This window comes from Talpa europaea (assembly GCF_964194135.1).
Source record: "Talpa europaea genome assembly, chromosome: 8".
NCBI lineage: Eukaryota > Metazoa > Chordata > Mammalia > Eulipotyphla > Talpidae > Talpa > Talpa europaea.
The window spans coordinates 23,847,960-23,867,721 of record NC_140075.1 but is presented as its reverse complement, the minus strand read 5'-3'; the positions used below and the strand labels follow the sequence as shown (position 1 = coordinate 23,867,721).

The 19,762-nt window shown below is 42.6% G+C and overlaps 1 protein-coding gene across 1 annotated transcript in view; it reads right to left on the bottom strand.

Moving 5' to 3' along the window:
- EDC3 (enhancer of mRNA decapping 3) overlaps positions 1–1,413 on the bottom strand; it is a gene marked incomplete at its 3' end in the record, with an annotated part of 37,730 nt that extends 36,317 nt beyond the window's left edge. The window contains exon 1 of the mRNA XM_084239698.1: positions 1,224–1,413. Within this exon, the coding sequence (XP_084095824.1) occupies positions 1,224–1,387 (164 nt within the window). The 5' untranslated portion in view covers positions 1,388–1,413. The remainder of the gene's footprint in view (positions 1–1,223) is intronic.
- Between the last annotated feature and the right edge of the window lie 18,349 nt (positions 1,414–19,762).

Sequence of the window (19,762 nt, the reverse complement as noted above, 5' to 3'; positions counted from 1 at the left end):
TTAAATGTAAGATAAGGAGGGACTAAAAATGAGGCCATAAAGAGAAAGAAGGCAGACTATTTTGCTCTGAAAACAACTTTGGGTATAAAAGGAAAGGACAGGCAACAACTAGCAGCCACTGCCAGGGGTGGGGGTGGAGGTGAGGGGAGTGTATCACCATGGGGGCAGCCAGAGGATATTGGAATGCAAAGAGAAAAAGGCATAAAGAGTGAAACTGAAGACACAAAAGCAGTGTAGGAGGGTCTCAAAGGCTATAAAAAGGATAGCACATAAAGCATACCTGGTGGTTAGTCCCAAACTCACAGACTTCAGAGGAGGTAAGAAAATCAAACAGTAAACCCACAGAAAAAGTCGTGTGAGCACTGTTAACAAATTCAAGAAAGTTCTTGACCAACACTATCTGGTTGTTTTTTTCTTAAACACAGAAAGGGAGGATGTCTGCCAAGGGTGAGAAAACAGCTGAACCTGAGATCTGAGGGTAAACATAAAAAAAAATACATTTCTCTAAGGCCTTCAGCGTCTGGATACAGTGTGCTTGTGGAGGTAAACGATGGTATGAAGCTACAAAGAGAGACATTATTTGTGCAGAGAAATCAGGAAGGGCTTAGCTGTGAGACGGCACACACACACCACTGAGGAAGAGAACTGAAAACCAGAGAAAAAAAGATTATTCTGAATTTGACATTAAGATAAAAAAAATATTGTGTGCTTGACAGAGACAAGAAAAATATTTCACAAACCCTAATTATGACAAAGTCTAAGCTGAAACAACTCTTGGACTGTAAGGTCTGAGACTAAAATCTCACCCATGACAAGACCACTCAAAAGCAGCTCTAAGGAAGAGAATATTGATAATCAGAACTAAATTCAGGGCCTCCCTGGTGGTGCAGGGGTTAAAGACACAGCGCTGTCAAGCTATTACCAGCCACAGCAGTACAGATCTCCATGCCTGGCCAGCCCCTGGCCAGGGGGAACAACCCACAAGGTGCAGCAGACCTCTCCTGTCTCACCCGCTGCTCCCCTCAGCAGTGTATTTCAGCAGATCTGCCTGTTCTGCTCTCTCTGTTTCTGCCTCTCTTTGGTGAATCCTCTCAACACACCCACCTCTGGTCTACATCCCAGTTCTTATATGCATAAATAAATAAATCTTAAAAAAAAAAAAAAGAACTAAATTCAAATTCCAAAGACCACCAGATTAAATTGGGCAAAATCAGGATACTCACCTGAAGGTGACTTCTGGCACGAGGCATTTCACTCCATTGTGGAATGGCTGGGTGAGAGAAATGGTCTGGCTCACCTGATCCACTGCTGAAACTCTTCCCTGATAGACACCCAAGCTATCTCCACAGTTGATGGACACAATACTCCCCAGCCAATCAGCGGCCATTTTTCAGATGTGACACTACCGTAGAGAGAAGGAACCACGCAATGTACCTTAAAAAAGACACAGCTTTACTTAAATCCAGTAGCTAGTGAGTCAGGCTCTATACTGATGCTGCTTAATGATACATACTCTATCATATTCTTAACTGAGGCATTACAACAAAAAACCCTGTTTTTTTTTTTCAGGAGTATGCATATTAACAGTAAGCAATATCATAGAAAGATCTTATAACTAAAGTATAAGAATTGGACAAACATAATATTAAGCTATAAATCAAATCATACACAAACTATAACCTGTTTACAACCTATTATGTTTTAATATATCTGCCATCACAATATTTTCAGACTAAATTATAAAGAAATAATATATTAAAAAAATGGCTGCTGGGCCTCCCCTAGTGGCGCAGCGGTTGAGCGCTGGGTTGCGAAGCTGCCCGCAGCCTCTGCAGTGCCGGTTCGATCCCCGGCCACTGGCAAGGGTCTCACATGGTGCGAAAGACCTCTCCTGCTGCTCCCCTCAGCAGTGTATTTCGTCAGTCTGCCTGTTCTGTTCCCTGCTCTGGCTCTGGTGAATTCTCTCACCCTCCAGCATTTCTGACTGTACCCAGTGCTTGTATAAATAAATAAATAAATTTAAAAAAAAATGGCTGTTGTATCAGGTAAATCCTTACTGTTAATAATGATAAACTGTGGACAAAAAACATTTTTCAAAGCTGAAGGCATTATATAAAGCTACGTATAATCATAAACAGTGCTGTAAATCAGTGTTACCTTAATAAAAAAATAAAAAGATGAACTAAACATGAGCATGTTATAGAAAACTAGTAACTACAGAATATACTTTTCCAAATTCACACAGAATATTCACCAACAGCAGCTGGGCCTCAGCTATCAACAGTATCAAAACATTTCAAAACATTTTAAAGGACTGAAATAAGAGTGTATTTTTTGTCTCTACCCTGTTGATTGAAGAAATCAAATAGGAAATTAAAAAATAACAAAACTCAATGATAATGAAAACATATAACATTTGTTGGTTGTACTTAGAACAGTGCTTCAAGGGAAATTTACACCTTGAAATACTTTTATTAGATAAGAGAGAAGGTGGGGCCTCCCTGGTGGCGCAAGGGGTAAAGCACCGCAGTAGGAAGCAGTCTGCAGCCTCTGCAGCATGAGTTTGATCCCCGGTCGGCCAGGGAGCAACCCATGTGGCGCAGCAGACCTCTCCTGTCTCACCCGCTGCTCCCCTCAGCAATGTATTTCAGTCAGTCTGCCTGTTCTGTTCCCCACTCTGTCTCTGGTGAAGCCTCTCACACCCCTGCATCTCTAGCCTGTACCCTGGCTCTTGTATGAATAAATAAATAACTCTTAAAAGAAAAGAAAAAAAAATAGAGAAGGTTTAAAAAAACCAATGATTGAAACTTTCATCTGAAGAAGCTAGGAAAAAAAAGCAAATTAACCCAAGGTTATTAGAAATGAAAAAAGTAGAAATCAATGAAATAATAATAATAAATGAAAAATGAATTTTTTTAAATGTTAATAAAGTTGATTAATCCCTAGTTAGACTAGTCAAGAGATATAAAACATACTGCAGATATTAGGAATGAACAAGAGGAAATCACAGGCATTAAAGAGATAAATTTGGGCCTCCCTGGTGGTGCAGCGGGATAAGTCTCAGCACTATCAAGGTATAGGTAGCCACATAGCACAAGTTTGATCTCCAGCCAGGGAGCTGACCCACATGGCACAGTAGACCTCTCCTGTCTCACCTGCTGCTTCCCTCAGCAGTGTATTTTAGTTGATTCGCCTGTTCTGCTCCCCACTCCGTCTCTGGTGAATCCTCTCATCACTCCCATACCTCTGGCCTAGACCCCAATTTTTGTATGCATAAATAAGTAAAATAAATCTTTTAAAAGATAATGTTAAGGGGCCTCCCCGGTGGCGCAGCAGTAGAGCGCTGGGTTGCAAAGCTGCCCACAGTCACTGCAGCGCCGGTTCGATCCCCGGCCACCGGGCAAGTGTCCTACATGGCGTGCAGACCTCTCCGCCACCTGCTGCTCCCCTCAGCAGTGTACTTCGTCAGTCTGCCTGCTCTGCTCCCTGCTCTGGTGAATTCTCTCACCATCCCACGCTCCTGACTGTACCCAGTGCTTGTATAAATAAAGTTAAAACATATACAGTATTTGTATGCTGAAAACTAGTTGATATTTATGAAACAACCAAGATATAAACAGAGAAACATACAATGTTCATGGACTGAAACACATAACATAGTATATGTCAGTTCTCTCCAAATGAGTATACAGAACTAATACAAAAAATCCCAGATTTTTGGTTAAAACAGACAAGGTTATCCTAAGATTTATATACATGAAAAGCAAAGGAACTAGAAGAGTGAAATAAAAAAAAAATTTAAAGATTTATTTTGTAGAAGAACTGGGGCATATGCCAGAGGTGTGGAGGGTTAGAGGATTCACCAGAGACAGAGTGGGGAGCAGAACAGGCAAATCGACTGAAATACACTGCTGAGGGGAGCAGCTGGCAAGACAGGAGAGGTCTGCTGCACCATGTGGGTAGCTCCCTGGCTGGGGATCGAACTCAGGCCATGGCAGTGAGAGCGCTGAAACTTAACCCCTAGGCCACCAGAGAGGGCTTAGACATGAGGAATCTGTTTAACCAACTTTAAGACTTGTTATATTGATACTATAGTCAAGATTGTGGTAATGGTGAAAGGATACATAAATCAATGGAAAAGAACAGAAATAGAACCGCCCAACTGAATTTCGATAGAGTTGAAAAAGCAACTCAAGAGCGGCAACATAACTTTTATAATAAGTAGTGCTGGAGTCAAGATCAACCCCGAAGACATTATCTAAGTGAAGTAAGTCAGAAATTAAGGAACAAGTATCTTATATCACTCCATTGTGTGAGGTTCCTGGAGTAGTCAAATTCAGAGAGGTAGAATGGTGGTTGCTACGATCTGGGGGTGGAGGGCAGAGAATTGGAGTCATTATTCAATGGGTACAGAGTTTCAGTTTGAAAGGATGAAAATATTCTGGAGATGGATGGTGGTGATGGTTTCACAATAATATGAATATATGCCACTGAGCAAGCATTTAAAAATGGTAATTTTTCTGTATATTTTACCACAATAAAAATATCATCCTAATGGAAAAACCAAAACTCCCTAACATTTCTGTTAATGTAAGATGATACATCTACTTTGGAAAACTGTTTGGGAGTTTCTTACATAATACTCAACACATTTAATACCCAAAATTTTATTAGTAGGATTTACTCAGAGAAACAAAAATATATATCCACAAAAAGACTTTTATACAAATATACATAGCAGCTTTGTTCACAAGAGGCAAAAACTAGAAATGAGAAGAGATAAAGAAAGTAAGAGTTAATTATACAACAGAAAACTACTACAACAATAACAAGAAAAAAAAAACACGCTACAAAGTAGATGGTTCTCAAAGCTAAGAGTGAAAGAAGTCGCACATGTTAAGAGCACATCTTATACAAACCTAGATATGAAAGTTTCCACAAGAAGCAAAAACCACTTCACAGCAAGACAAATCATAAGTGATGGCCTTTAGGGTGAAAGAACTTACTGGAAAGGGGCGCATGGTGTAATGGAAATAAATGTTCTACATTTTTACTGATGCAGTAGCTGCACGGATGTACACATTTATCAAAACTCACCGGACCCTTAACATCTGTGTGTTTTTTTTTTTGCATGTAAACTATAGCTCTATCAAAAAAGGAGGAAAAAAATATGTAGCCAATAACCACTACATAACACCACAGAACATTTAGCCATTCCTCCAAAATGCAAAAATTTAATTCCTTAGCAAAGTTTTCCTCAAAACATAAAATGAAAACTCACATACAGGACAGATCCTAGGAAGATGTCTATTAAGGCATTCATAAATATCCAAAAGAAATTCCTGATTTCTCCAGCCACACATTCGACATCCCCCAACTTGCTCTTTCCCATGTCTTTCCTGTCTCAACAAACGACATCAAAAGTCACCAAGTTGCTGAGGCCAAACAAAGGGGGACCGCTTCTTGGTTCCTGTCTCTCATCCCATCCATTCAACCCATCAGAAATTCCTACTATCACATCTCAAAATAAGTCCATTTCTCTTCATCTCCACTAATGACCTTTCCAGTCCAAGCCGCCATCCTCTCATCATTGCAGGAAGTTTCCTAGCCAGTCCTGCTTCTACTCCTGTGCCTTCTTCAATTCTTTCTCTACACAGCAGCCAGAGCAAACTTCAAAACATAAAGCACTTATGCTCCTGCTTAACAGCTATACTTATAATTAAGTCCAACTTCCTCTTCAAGGACTATAAGCCCTGCATGATCTGATTCTAGTTTCTACAACTTCCTTTCTCACCACGACCTTGCCGCTATTCTCCAGACAGGCTGGACTTTATATTGTTCCTCAGACATACGAAGTTTGTTCCCTCCAAAATTCTGTACCAAGTAATCTCAGTTGTTTTCCCCCAGCTCAATGAAGGGTTGTTCTACCTTGCTCTACCTTTCTGGTTTGCTAACATGTTACCAACTGAAAGAAGTCTTTCCTGGCTCCCCAATCTAATCAGCTACTCCCAATCACTCTCCAACATCTCACCTGATATGACCACAAAATAAAAACCACACGAATTATTTGTTTCTGCTGTGTGTGTCACCCAACTAAAATGGAGGCTCCAAGAGGGCAAAGAACATTGTCTGTCTTGTCCAATGAGTAACAGTACCTACAATTGAGGAGAAACACAAATATTTATTCAATCAATGAATGAATGAGATACAATAAATCTGCCAGAAATTATCTTTCAAAATCTAGATTATCTTAAAATTTACTTCTAAATGCCTGGGCCCGTCTTGGAAACAGTTCTAAAATTAGAAAATTCTTTAAGCATATGCCATGCAAAGTCCTATAGTCAGGAAATAGCTAGCAGATGTGTATAAATATAGAAAATTAATTACCGGCTTAGTGTTTTCCATGAAAAACAAAACAGAATAGCATTTCAGGTTCTTTTCAAATATTAATTTCGAAATATACCTAAATATAATCTAAAAAGAAAAAGCCAAAAAGGAGCAAAAAACACTGCTGTGGCAGAGTATATATTATCAAAACATAAAAACATAAATAAAGACAAACTCAGTTCTCTGGTGATTCAACTAAGCAGGTATCACAAAGCTATGCTGACAGAAAAGAAAATAAAAGCAACAATGCATTGATTAGTAAGCTCATTCAAGAGACTTTTTTATATTTCGTAAGAGAAAATCCCAAACATAAACAAATGCAGGGAGAATAGCAAAACCAACCCACACACCCACTGAGTTGCAAAATTATCCATACATCTCCAAGAATTTAAGACACCATTTAATTTCCAAAAGCAACACCAATTCCACAACACTGATGATGATAAAAAGTCACAAAATACACAAGTTTTAAAAGTGGCTTGCTACTGGTTAAGTATTTTTAAAATTTTGTTCTTATTAATGAACGTTAAAACAAGTAATCACTCAATGTGCAACAAACTGCCCTTTCTTTCTATGACCAGAAACTTTCCTCTACGTAAGATACAACATTAATGTGTTATTTAAAATTCAACAAACGGCCTCCCCTGGTGGCGCAGCAGTTGAGCGCTGGGCTGTGAAGCTGCCTGCAGCCTTTGCAGCACAGGTTCAATCCCCGGATGCCGGATCCCACATGGCACGCAGACCTCTCCTGCCTCACCCGCTGCTCCCCTCAGCAGTGTTCTTTGTCAGTCTGCCTGTTCTATTCCCTGCTCTGGCTCTGGTGAATTCTCTTACCCTCCCATGCTTCTGACTGTACCCAGTGCTTGTATAAATAAATAAATCTTTTTTTTAAATAAATAGATAGATAGATAAATAAATAAATAAAATTCACAAACAGGTTATTCCCTAAAGAAAAATCCTTCACTGACTGAAAACAGTCAGCAGATGAACAAACAAAAGAAGGGGGACTTAGGTATAGGACTAACACCTTAATGTCAAAAGAAGAGCTACAGCTCAAACAGAAGATGGAGGAGGTACAAGGGGACCAAACTGAGGTCTTTCATATTCTGGTTTCCTATCAAGGTATATAATATATATACCGTAAGGCTACACAGTCTGTTCAATTCAGTGAAATTTTACATATTAATTCACCCATATAACCATCGCTTAAATCAAGACAGAATATTCGGGGCCTCCCCGGTGGCGCAGCGGTTGAGCTCTGGGTTGCGAAGCTGCCTGCAGCCTCGGCAGCACCGATTCAATCCCCGGCTGCTCCCCGGCCACCGGAGGAGGGTCCCACATGGCACGCAGACCTCTCCTGCCGCCCGCTGCTCCCCTCAGCAGTGTACTTCGTCAGTCTGCCTGTTCTGCTCCCCGCTCTGGTTCTGGTGAATTCTCTCACCCTCCCGCGCTTCTGACTGTACCCAGTGCATGTATAAACAAACAAACAAACAAACAAATAAAACATGCCTCTATAAAAAAAAAAAAATTAAAAAAAAAAAAAGACAGAATATTTGGAATACTCCAGAAGGTTCTACTGTGTTCCGAGAAGGTAACCACTATTCTGGTATCTACCATAAAGTAGGGAATCATAAAAGTTCCCTTAAAGGAGTCTCCCTTATGGCGCAGGGGTTAAGTCTCAGCACTATTGAGCTATTACACTATCAAGTACTATCAAGTCTCAGCACTATCAAGCCATTGTAGCCATGAGTTCAATCCCCAGCCAGGGAGCTACCCACATGGCGCAGCAGACCTCTCCTGTCTCGCCTACTGCTTCCCTCAGCAGTGCTCTTCAGTAGATCTGCCTGTTCTGCTCCCCACTCTGTCTCTGGTGAATCCTCTCAACCCTGCACCTCTGGCCTATACCCCAATTCTTATATGTATATACAAATAAAATAAATATTTTTGAAAAAAAGTTCCCCTAAAGTGTTTGGTTTCTTTTGCTCAACATTACATCTGTGAGATTCACCTTGTTGCATGTGTCAACAGTTCATTCTTTCCCATGTAGTATTCTATAAGTAATACTTTTTATTCATTCTGCTATTGATAGACAGATGGATTATTTCCAGTTTGGAGGCTACTATGAATAAATAATAAAACATTTTGTATATAACTTTATGGTGGACAAAAGTACCCATTTATGCTAGCATATGACATAGGAAATCATAGACTAGATATGGCACTATTTTGTTCAAATGTAGAATGATCAGTTTTTCCAGATTATTTAACGTCATGCTAAGTATGGAAATTTATTGTTTCATTTCTCTTGTACGAAGCTTTTAGATAACAAACTCTGGTAGACCTAAATGATTTTCGACCATTATGTAACAATGGCAGTTGCCAAAATAATCCATGAACTACAAATAAACTAATTACAGACCTACCAAATTTCATCTCATCTGCTACACCAGACAGAACCCACAGCATTCAGATCCAAGGAGCAGCCCCTTCTTCTGCTAAGGACAATTGTAACCAATGGCTGTAAATGAGTGAGAAGTTAGTTATGGATTTCTGAAAAAACAACCTATCTTTTCATGCACCTATCTGGGAAAGTTTTTGTAAAATTAAAATCTTGGGAAAAGCAGAGTTCTCAAAAGACAACATCTAGTGCCCTAGTACTAATTCCATATCTTCCATAAAAGGTAGCCTAACGGAAAGGACGTGAACCTCAGAAGTCAGTCATCACAGGCCCCCGTTTACCACTCACCAGCACTACATCCTGAACAAATTATCTTAATTGCAGTCTCAACTATCTCCTCTCCAGAGAGGGAATAATACCGATTGTAACAGCACCTCATAAAATCGTTGTGAAGATTAACTGAGGTAATCTATACAGTTTCTATTACATCACAAATTTCATTTCAAATGTCTCCTATAAGCAGAAAGAATACAGACCAGACAGGGAACTTGAATTACAGCCCTAGAAAATCATAATGGGAAGGCCACAGGCTTTCTCACCTAGGCAAAGCTACAAACATGCCTGAATTACCTCTACACCTTTTCAAAATGAAGTCCAAATCGCTAAATTGGAATTCACACATCCCAGGGATACTCAAAGATATGCCAAACAAGGGCATCAGTTTCCACATTACTCCATCATAAACCTGACCTGCCTAGATAACTGGATTAGCAAGAAAAGATTTCCAACAACAAAATTTATTACTTGGGGAGAGAAGTCAGAAAACAGCTCACTGATCAAATGTGGCCCCCTTCCAACAGTTTTATTAGAATACACGCCGTTGTTTACCTATTGTCTCTGGCTGTTTTCCCGTCACAATGAGAGAGCTGAGTAGTTACGCAGAGCACACATGATTCAAAAAGCCTGCCATCTGTCCCTTCACATACAAACTTTGCTGACTCCTGCTTTAGCATAAGATTCTGTGGGAAAAATAGAACAGACATAAAAAAGGGAAAAACATGAAAAGAACAAATTCCCATAATGAATCAAATTACCATAACCAATTCAACAAACAGAACATCCGCATACATCCATATCAAGTAAAGAAACTGAATTAGTAATTAAAAATGTTCCCACCAACAAAAGACTAGACTTCAATGGTAAATTCTAGCAAACATGAGAAATAATCAACAACCCTACACAAACACTCAGAAATTGAAGAGAAAGGAACATTTCCCAACTCATTTCAGAAGGGTAGTATTACTCTGATTCAAAGGTCAATGACCTTTCCTTATAATTAAGGAAACCTCAGGCCAATATTCCTGATGCACACACACACAATTTCTTGACAAAATATTAGCAAATTGGATTTAGCAATATATAAAATGTTTTGTATACCATGGGGCTCACTCCAGGAACACAGGATTGGTTTAAAACATGAAAAGCAGGCATCCCTGGTGGCTCAACAAGTGACGTCTCAGCAATATGAAGCTATCAGCAGCCACCGCAGCAAGGCTCGACTAGTTTGATCCCCAGCAGGCCAAGGAGCTACCCACATGACACAGAAGACCTCCTGTCTTGCCTGCTGCTCCCCTCAGCACTGTGTTTCAGTAGATTTGTCTGTTCTGCTCCCCACTCTGTCTCTGGTGAATCCTCTCACCTCCCGCACCTCTAGCCTACACCCCAGTTCTTGTATGCATAAATAAAAAGAAATTTTTTAAAATACATGAAAATCAAGTCATGTAATATATGATTTATATATATCCCAGGTTTTTTAAATTAAAAAATGGTATTTGCATATTTTTAAAATATTGTTACTGTACTTCTAAATAGTATTTATAACATCAGAAACTGTATCCTTACTGTTTTAAAACTGAACATATAAACTACTTAAATTTATGATGAAAAATTTCATAGGACAAGTTAGAAGTGTGTAAGAAACCTAGATTTCCTAATGTTTTGGACATTCACAAGCAGAAAATGCTTTAACAGCACTGACCCTGAAAATACGTCAAATGACAAAGGGAAAAGAATCACTCAGGCCAAAGCAACTCCACCACATCTTCTGACAGTCAATAAAAAATTATTCTTGAAAAGTAACAAATTTCAACTCCTTTTAACTTCTACCTCAAATTAACGTACTCTAACAGAGTACCCATACCTAAACCTAACCTGCCAGGTGTGAGTAAACCAGTGCTGGTGTCAAAAGAGGCAACCTTTCTCATTCTAGATTTTACTTTCTAAATGCAATCTACGGCAGCAGGTCACATCAGGTCGGTTCACAACTATGCCTCTAAATCAAATGACTGAGATTCCACATCTTTTTATTAGATGAAGCCCTCCTAAGTCACATCTCTACTTTGATTAGCTGGTCCAACTGAGTTTTTTGGGCCCATGTAAAATTCCACCTCTCCAGATACAGAAAGTCATGACCCCATCTAGTTTTACCACAATCCAGCAGATTTCCCTATCCCATCCACCAGGTCTTCCGGGAGGCCTCGTGGCGCCACGGTAGCGCGTCTGACTCCATCCACCAGGTCTTCATAAAATTTTGCTAAAATTCTGACACTATCCCTATGGATACTATACTCCTGTTGAGATGTAAAATTGGATGTCCTGTTCTGGCATTCAGCAGAATTTAGAAGAACTTCAGTAATCCTCCTTCTCTGGCTGATAAACAAAAAAGACAGTATTTTCTGCTTTGCGTTAATTACAGAATCTCAGGAATCACAAGGATCTTAAACATTTTCTAGCCCCATGTTTTTCAAACTACACTTCTTTAGCAGTCAGACTCAGCAGAGTCAACATAGTGAATGGCAACCTTTTTTTAATGAACTAGGAAATGTAAGTGAGTATCATGCATAGAAAGGGTAAACTTGTTTTCTCTGTGCGTCTCTGTGTGCACACTTTGTGCATGCAAAGTGCATAGAGTTATGATGTACGATGTATCTAACTGTGGGTCAGATGTCAAACAACTTTGAGGTCACTTGCTAATCCCACAGCCCTACTCCCACAAGGATGTTCAACAAAAAAATTCTTACTAATGAAAGAGTTACGTTATCTGTAACAGCCTTCACTTCATACAGTGAAACCAACAAATAAGAATTTTGGGCTCAGCATACCTAGCCTGCCATTCACAAATAAGACTTGAATCCATTCAAGGTTTCCAGTTTAAATACTGACCTGCTCTGAGAGTTTCTTATGTCTTGATGGTATGAAGACCTACATTTGACAGACAACAGACTGAAACCAGTCGTCTGTGGTAGGGAAGACAACAGAAATCCATCGCAGGTTTCCAAGTTCCTCATCTGTAACGAGTACTCCCCCTACCCCTGAAGTGGGAGGTTTACTGACATAACTGACCAAGCAGGGGGACGACTCGGCCTCCCACACAAGACAGCACCCTAATCCCTCAGCAAACCCATTATTGAGAAACTCAATCAATAACAAGGAGTACTGATAACAAGGAACTCAGATTTACACCAACGACTGGAAAGGATCACGGGGAGCCCCCGGATTCTCAGGCTGCCAGACCCCCGTTCGCCTCTGCCCCTCAGCCATCAGTCGCGGACGCGGCATCCGTGCTGCTCCCCGGCACCCCGCTCCGCGCGCGAACGACAACGGGGCCGCCGCAGTCACCACGGGCTCCCCAGGGCCCAGGCCCCGGGGCCTCCCGCCTCCCCCACCGCCCACGCGAGGTACAACTCCGCCACCCTCAGTCTCCCACCTCATACTCCCCCGAGGCGCCCCCCACTCCCTGGCTCCCGCACAGCCCTGCGCCCCCGCGGCGGGAGCCGGCTACCGGAGGGCGCGCAAGGCCTAGCACCCCGAAGCCCACAAGCCGGGCGCCGGCAGCCCCGGGCCCCCTCCCCGGGCGCCCCCGCGCCGCCCGGCCCCGCTCCCACCTCCACGCCGGCCGCCGCGGCCGCCTCCGTCCTCCGCGCCAAGCCCACCCGCGGCACAACGCCAGAGCCGCGCGGGGCGCCCCCACACCCACCCCCACGGCCCAGCCGCCGCGCCGTCGCCGGAACCACCCCGCGGGCCCGCGCCGCTGCCTGCGTCACTTCCGGCGCGACGCCTGGGCCGCGGGGTGGGGGGGCCACAGCGCGGGGAGTCTGAGAGCGCGGGGCCCGCGGCCCGTCCCGGCGGCCCCGGACCTGGCGCCTCCCTGCCCGGAGCCCCGGGGCCGCGGTGCGCTCTCGGCCGCCCTGGACGGGGACTCCCTGCGCCCCAAGAGGGGGTGGGGGGGAGGATACATCGCTGATTAGTCGCTGCTCTGGCGCCCAGGGAGTGGGCCAAGCCTGGGATGGGTAAAGGAAGCAAAACTCCTCCGGTGGCTTTGTTACGGAGCAGCCCCGATATAAAACGGGGTGCCTGGCTGTGGGTCCTCGCCCGCGCGCTTAAAAGGGGCTTAATACTCCACTGCAGGCACACGCAAAAGGTTAATAAGAGGTTTATTTACAAGGGAAGGGGAAATGAGGAATGTACAACTCAGGGAGAAAATAGGGAAATAAAGCCTTTAATGCGTCCTACCAGATCCGCCGACCTGGAAACCCAAAGGCACTCTCCGAGCTGGCCGGACGCTGCGAGCTGGCCTAGAGCCAAAATGGGGGACCCCCCCCCCAAAGCCCACGTGTCTGTCTTTATACCAACTTGGCTACTTAATTAACCCCACCCTCAGGTCCCAGCCACCTTCCCTTTGGTGGTGATGGGATTTGTCTTTCCCAATGTCCTGGTGGCTTTGGTCTGGAGTGGGGGGTGGAGTCCACAAAGCCTGTATGGAATTAGCTCTAGGACTTTCTTTTCCCCCTAGCAGCTTCAGATCAAGCCAGTTTGGGATCCGGGTGGGCCCAGCAGCCCTCCCCCTTGTAGGCACAGACTCCACCTTCTTCCACCTGGCGTCAGCAACCCACTTATCCCCGGCTATGCTCAGGGCCCTGGTTAGGGCTTTTAGTTCGTCTTTGGGGGAGGTAGTGCCCTCGGGCAGGGGGCGGAGGCGCCAGTAGGGAGGGGGAGCAAACTACCAGATGCCTTTTCGCCCTAGTGACTCTGGCCCCCGCCAGACCTGTCAATCAGAACAGCCCCTCTCAGGTGATGTTTCAGGTATTCTTCACGCCCATCCCCTAGAACCAGAACCTACCAACTTCCCGGGGGATCTTGACCCTGGTCCATCTGATGAGAATAATGTCCGGCACCCCTTTGGGCTACCTCAGGGCAGGAATCTCAGTTCAAAACAAACAAATCTTTAGTCATAGAGTGTATACATGCCGCCTATATTAGGCGTGTATGTGCAGATTCCTATACTAGATATTGCTAGTCTTGATTTTGGGGAAAAAAGCAGACCTTTAGGGCCAAGGTGAGTGTAATGAGTAATTTTAGAGGTCAGAGCGTGTGAGGTCTTGAAACCCGACAACTGATTTGGGACTTTTGCGTGGGCAGGCAACAAAGAGTAGAGTAGTGGTTCCAAAATTAGCTCTCCAAAGTCAGTAGCGCTACTTTGTAAAATTTCCACTTTCCAGGGTTTCTCCTCTACCTTTCGTCAACATCAGAGATTCAATTTTAGTACATCATGAGTCATCTATTACTTTAAAGATTCCTTCTAGTCAATTCTGTGTACACCCCAGATGTGAGAGCCATTGGTGTTTCCAACTTGGGTGTATCCTAGCTCTTTTTATTTGTTTTACGAATGACTTTGCAATTCTGGAAATAATAAATGACTTACTGTGAAATTAAATTATATCAACCATATTAAGGTGGTTGATAATTATTAAAAAGTGATTAATTGCGCTGTACTTTCCTTTGGTTGTAGGCCTGTAGTCCACTCCAAATGGTTTTTTAAACTCACAGAAGAATCAATCTTCCATCATGATGTTGTTCCCAAATGCAAATACTTCTGTAGCTATGGACCTCCACACCCTACACAGTGTCTTCAAAATAGTAGGTGTCTGTTGAGTGAATAAAAGGATTATCCTAAGGCCTTCCACAGAGACTTTTCACAGAGCTCCAAGTGGAAAGCTCTAGTCAGATCTGAAGATCCGCTAAATCATTCAAACTTTGGAGAAGAGATCAACTGCCTTAATTCCAATGATGCTTTGATCTTCTTAGAGACAGATACTGTGTTGTTTTTTGAACTTTGACCTCATGGACGCCTCAATCATCTAATCTTTTAAGGTTTTAAGCTTGAGTTTTTCATTTGGCTTATAGAGTGTGGCAGATACATCCAGAATTGAAAAAGGAGTCATTCTTTACAGTATGTCTCCATTCTGTCTCTGGGGCTGGTCATCTGAGAATCACAAAGACTCTCTAAGGAGATCATTTTCCTTTCTGATCTGAGCATAGAAAAGTTGCTGTTATTAAGTTCTCTCAGAAAAGTGGTGGCATCCTGCAAAAGTTGTTAAAAATATAGATTCTAGGGGCCCTCCCTGGTGGCACAGGAGTTAAAGTCTCAGCCCTATCAAGCTATCGCCAGCCACTGCAGCATGAAGTCTATCCCTGGCCAGGGAGCTGACCCACATGGCGCAGCAGACCTCTCCTGTCTCGCCCGCTGCTCCCCTCAGCAGTGTATTTCAGTCAGTCGGCCTGTCCTGCTCCCCATGCTCTCTCTGGTGAATCCTCTCACCCCTCCCCTGTACCTCTGGCCTACACCCCAGTTCTTGTATGCATAAATAAATAAAAAATCTTTTTTTAAATATGGATTCTAGCTCTCGTTCTCAAATGTAACAGTGTAAACAGAGCTGAGTAGGGAGGAGAAGCGCAATGACAGGGAGAAGGAAGGGAGGAGAGCAAGAAGGAGACTTGGAGGAGGCACATGGAGCAGAGAGACATGCAAAGAAGCTGCGCTTGCTTCTTAGCCTTGGACTGGTACGAGGGACTTGGGGGACATGGAAGGAGACACTTGAAAGAGACAGAGACATGGATGAAAGACCCGGGGAGGCTGACAATGGCGGCCTTTACTTTGACCTGTATCTTGATATTGCTCCTTTCCTTCCAGACTTGCCTGGCCCCTTCTGCCCCTTTCCTGTGGTTTCCCACCTGAAGGTGCCTTAGACTTGCGGCAGGCTTTTGAGCTTTAGCAGTCCTGCTTTGGGCCAACCCTGTTTGGCTGGGCTTTTACCCACGAGGGGATGGGTAACTTGGGTGGTTCATGTAGAAACTATTCTTTCACTTCTCTTCTGTTTATTGCACACTAATTGTATTAAAGTTCCTTTCCATTGAACATTTTATGCTCTAGAGTGAATGACAGAAACCATTTGGAACAGGCATGTTTGGTGGTCCCAGGACGCCCCTTACCTGACCCTGTAACACTAAGGCTCTGATTAAGTGAGTGAAGTATAGTGAAACCTTGGCCAATCACTGTCAGAAAGAACTGTTGAGAGTGGTTCAATATCTTTTGAGCATGTATTCGTAGAAGGTACAGAGTGTGACTCTGCCATGAGTCACACAGCTACAGGAGCAGAAACAATTGACTTTAAACTGAACTCCCAGAACCAAAAGACTGTTGACACAAAAGTAAGATGATAAGGGGGAGAAAGGGACTACCAGGACCACATTCAGAAGTGAGGGGTTTAAGCCCCAGAAAGATCCAGTCATGTGAAAAAGGCCTCTTCCACAGGGGCCACTTTATAACTATGCAGTGGACTTCAGCCAAGTCCACATCCCTTCTCCCTTAACCAGATCCTTAGCCAGCAAAATTTAATTCCTCCATTCTCAACTGTAATCCTAAGTTGATATAAACCCCTTCCCTTTTGTGGGCAAGATAGATTTGCATTTTGGCTCCTTTTTTGACAGCACACTTATAAATACACCATTTATTCTTTCAAAATACTGGTCTCATACTATTGCTTTATGTACGTGAGGCAACTGGCTCTTGGCTCAATATCAGTAGGATTCAAGTCTGCATTTTGAAGAGTTCCTCTGGGAATTTTGGTCCTAGCGTCTAAAACAGGGTACTTTTGGATCCACATCAGGCTCTTAACATTAGATGGAAAAACCTGAGAATTCGATCATTCCCTCCCCATGCCTACCTGCTCCAACCCTATGAGAGTGGGGACACACAGAAATTGACAAGCTTCAATCCTCCAAAGTCTGATTTAGTTCTTACCTATCCTGCCTTTTCCCCTGAGCTCTGATTTTTTTAAGGATTTATTTATTTATGCATACAATAACTGGGGTACAGGCTAGAGAGGTGGGGGGGGGTGAGAGGATTCACCAGAGACAGAGTGGGGACCCAACAGGCAGACTGACTGAAGTACACTGCTGAGAGCAGCAGCGGGCGAGTCAGGAGAGGTCTGCTGTGCCATGTGGGTAGCTCCCTGGCCAGGGATTGAACTTGTGCTGTAGTGGCTGCGGAGCTTCATAGGTTGCATTCTAACCCCTTGTGCAAACCAGGGAGGCCTACCTGAGCTCTGATTTAAATGAACACTTTTCATATCCAAACTAAGTTGCAAAGTTTTAGAGCTGGTTCCAAATAAGGAGAATAATTGTTTTTTGTTTATTACAGTTACAATGGTTTCTCTTTGTTGGTCTTATACCTTTATAAGAGTGCTTTAAAGTAATTTTCATTACTGCTCTAGAGGAATAAAAATGCGCCTCAAAAAATTAAAAGGTTTTAAAGTAACAAGTATTTAAACATAGTAACTAACCAATGTCTAACTTTACTAGGTCTGATGCAACCTCGTTTAATGCATTAATATATCTCAAATAATATTAAGTATTAATGGTTAAAATGGGAACACCCTGAGCTTTATGACAACCAGGGAGAAGTTTAACACTGTTTCACACTAAATGTGTAGTGGTGTTTAGATCATGTGTGTGAGACACTTTGGGATAAAATTTTTAAATGACTATTAAACTGTAAGAGCGAATTGTAACTACAAATAACTACTGTGGAAGTAAAGCATAATTAGTAAGGAAAGCTAGTAAAAGAAAGGAATTCATAGATTTCAGAGAATTCTTAAGCTTTGGGGGGCAGTCATGGGGGCGCTAAGTGTCTAAGATCGCACCTTAACAAAACTAAACCTAGTCTTCCTGGTTTGATAAAATTAGCTCATTTTGTAATCAACCATAGAATGGTGTGCAACCACTAAAAGTTGATTAGCTGAACTGAAAAGAATTCTAAGTTTAAAAAAGCAAGTCACAGAAGAATAAGTACATTACAATCTCATTTGCATGAAAGCAAGTTACATATGTGATATTCCCAAAAAAAAAAAAAAAAAAAAAACCCACATGTCCAAAGAAAGCACACAGATGGCCAGCAGGTGCATGAAAAGATGCTTAATATCACTAGTCATCAGGGAAATGCAAATCAAAACCATAATGAACCGTCACCTCACACCCATTAGGATGGCTATCGTCAAAAAAAATAAATAAACAAACAAACAAACAAACAAACAAAAAAACAAGAAATATCAAGCAGTGGCAGGAATTTGGAGAAAAGAGGAACACTTGTGCACTGTTGCTGGGAATGCACACTGGTGCGGCCACTGGAAAACAGCACAGCGATTCCTCAAAAACTTAAAAGTGTAATTACCATATGATGCAGCAATTCCACTTATTTGTCTGAAGAAAACAAAGACATTGAAAGATTTATGCACTCCTATGTCCCTTGCAGCATTATTTGGAATAGCCAAGGCATGAAAACAAAGTGTTCTTCAATGGATGAGTGGATAAAGAAAATTTGATATGTGTAAACTGGAATAAAAATCTCAATGGCAGTTAGACAACATTTATTAGATCATCAATGTGAGGATGAGAACCCAGGAGAAGTGACTAGTGGGAAAGCTGCTTTTCAACCTATCCTCCCCAAGTAGGGTTTGGCTGATAAAGTTTTGAGATAGGCAAGGTTTCTCAGGGAAAAAAAAGAGTTACATTTGAGGCATGGCAGAAACAAAGAATTCGTTTACTTGGGCATCATTTTTTTGGACATCTGTTGATTTCCAGGCAGGGGAACATACCTACCCTGAATTTATTATCTTTGATAAGAGTACATTGCGTGTGAGAAAGGCAAGAAGTTAGGAGATAAAAGATTTTATCATCAGGAAATGCCTGTTGGGTCTGACATCTGTGGGTCTTTCCAGGGAGGGGGAGGCTTCCAGACAGCAATTTCTGTTGATCTGTGACGATGGGCAGGGCTGACCGAAGGGCACCTTCACAGTAATTCTCTTTGATCTGTTGACTTCTGTCTCCGTAAATCCTTTTCCTTTGCCCAAAATTCATTGATTTTCTTTCACATATATATGATGGAATATTATTCAGTCATAACAAAGAGTGAAATCTTGCCATTTGTGAGAACATAGATGGACCCTGGGCATATTATGCTAAGAGAAATAAGCCAGACAGAGAAAGACAAATAATATGACCTCACTCACATTTGGAATCTAAAAATAAACAAGCCAAAAAAACCCTCATAAATGTAGAGAACAGACTGGTGATTGCCAGAGGTGGGGGTTTTGGGAAAAAAATGGGTTAGGGAAGTCAAAAGGTACAAATTTGCAAAGGGCATGGAACCTCCTTGTGTAAAGGCATGGAGAAGGATCTAGAAAGACACCCTCTGAACTGTGTACTCTATCTAACTTAAGGGAGAAGTTTGGCGTGGGAGTAGGAGAAGATTTTCACTTTTACTTGCATGCTTCTGCATTATTTTATTTTTGTTTGTTTGTTTGTTTTTTAAGATTTATTTATTTATTTATTTATTTATACAAGCACTGGGTACAGTCAGAAGCGCGGGAGGGTGAGAGAATTCACCAGAGCCAGAGTAGGTAGCAGAACAGCCAGAAGAACCGAAGTACACTGCTGAGGGGAACAGCGGGCAGCAGGAGAGGTCTGCGCGCCATGTGGGACCCTCCTCTGGTGGCCGGGGAGCAGCCGGGGATTGAACCGGCACTGCAGAGGCTGCGGGCAGCTTTGCAACCCAGCGCTCAACCGCTGCGCCACCGGGGA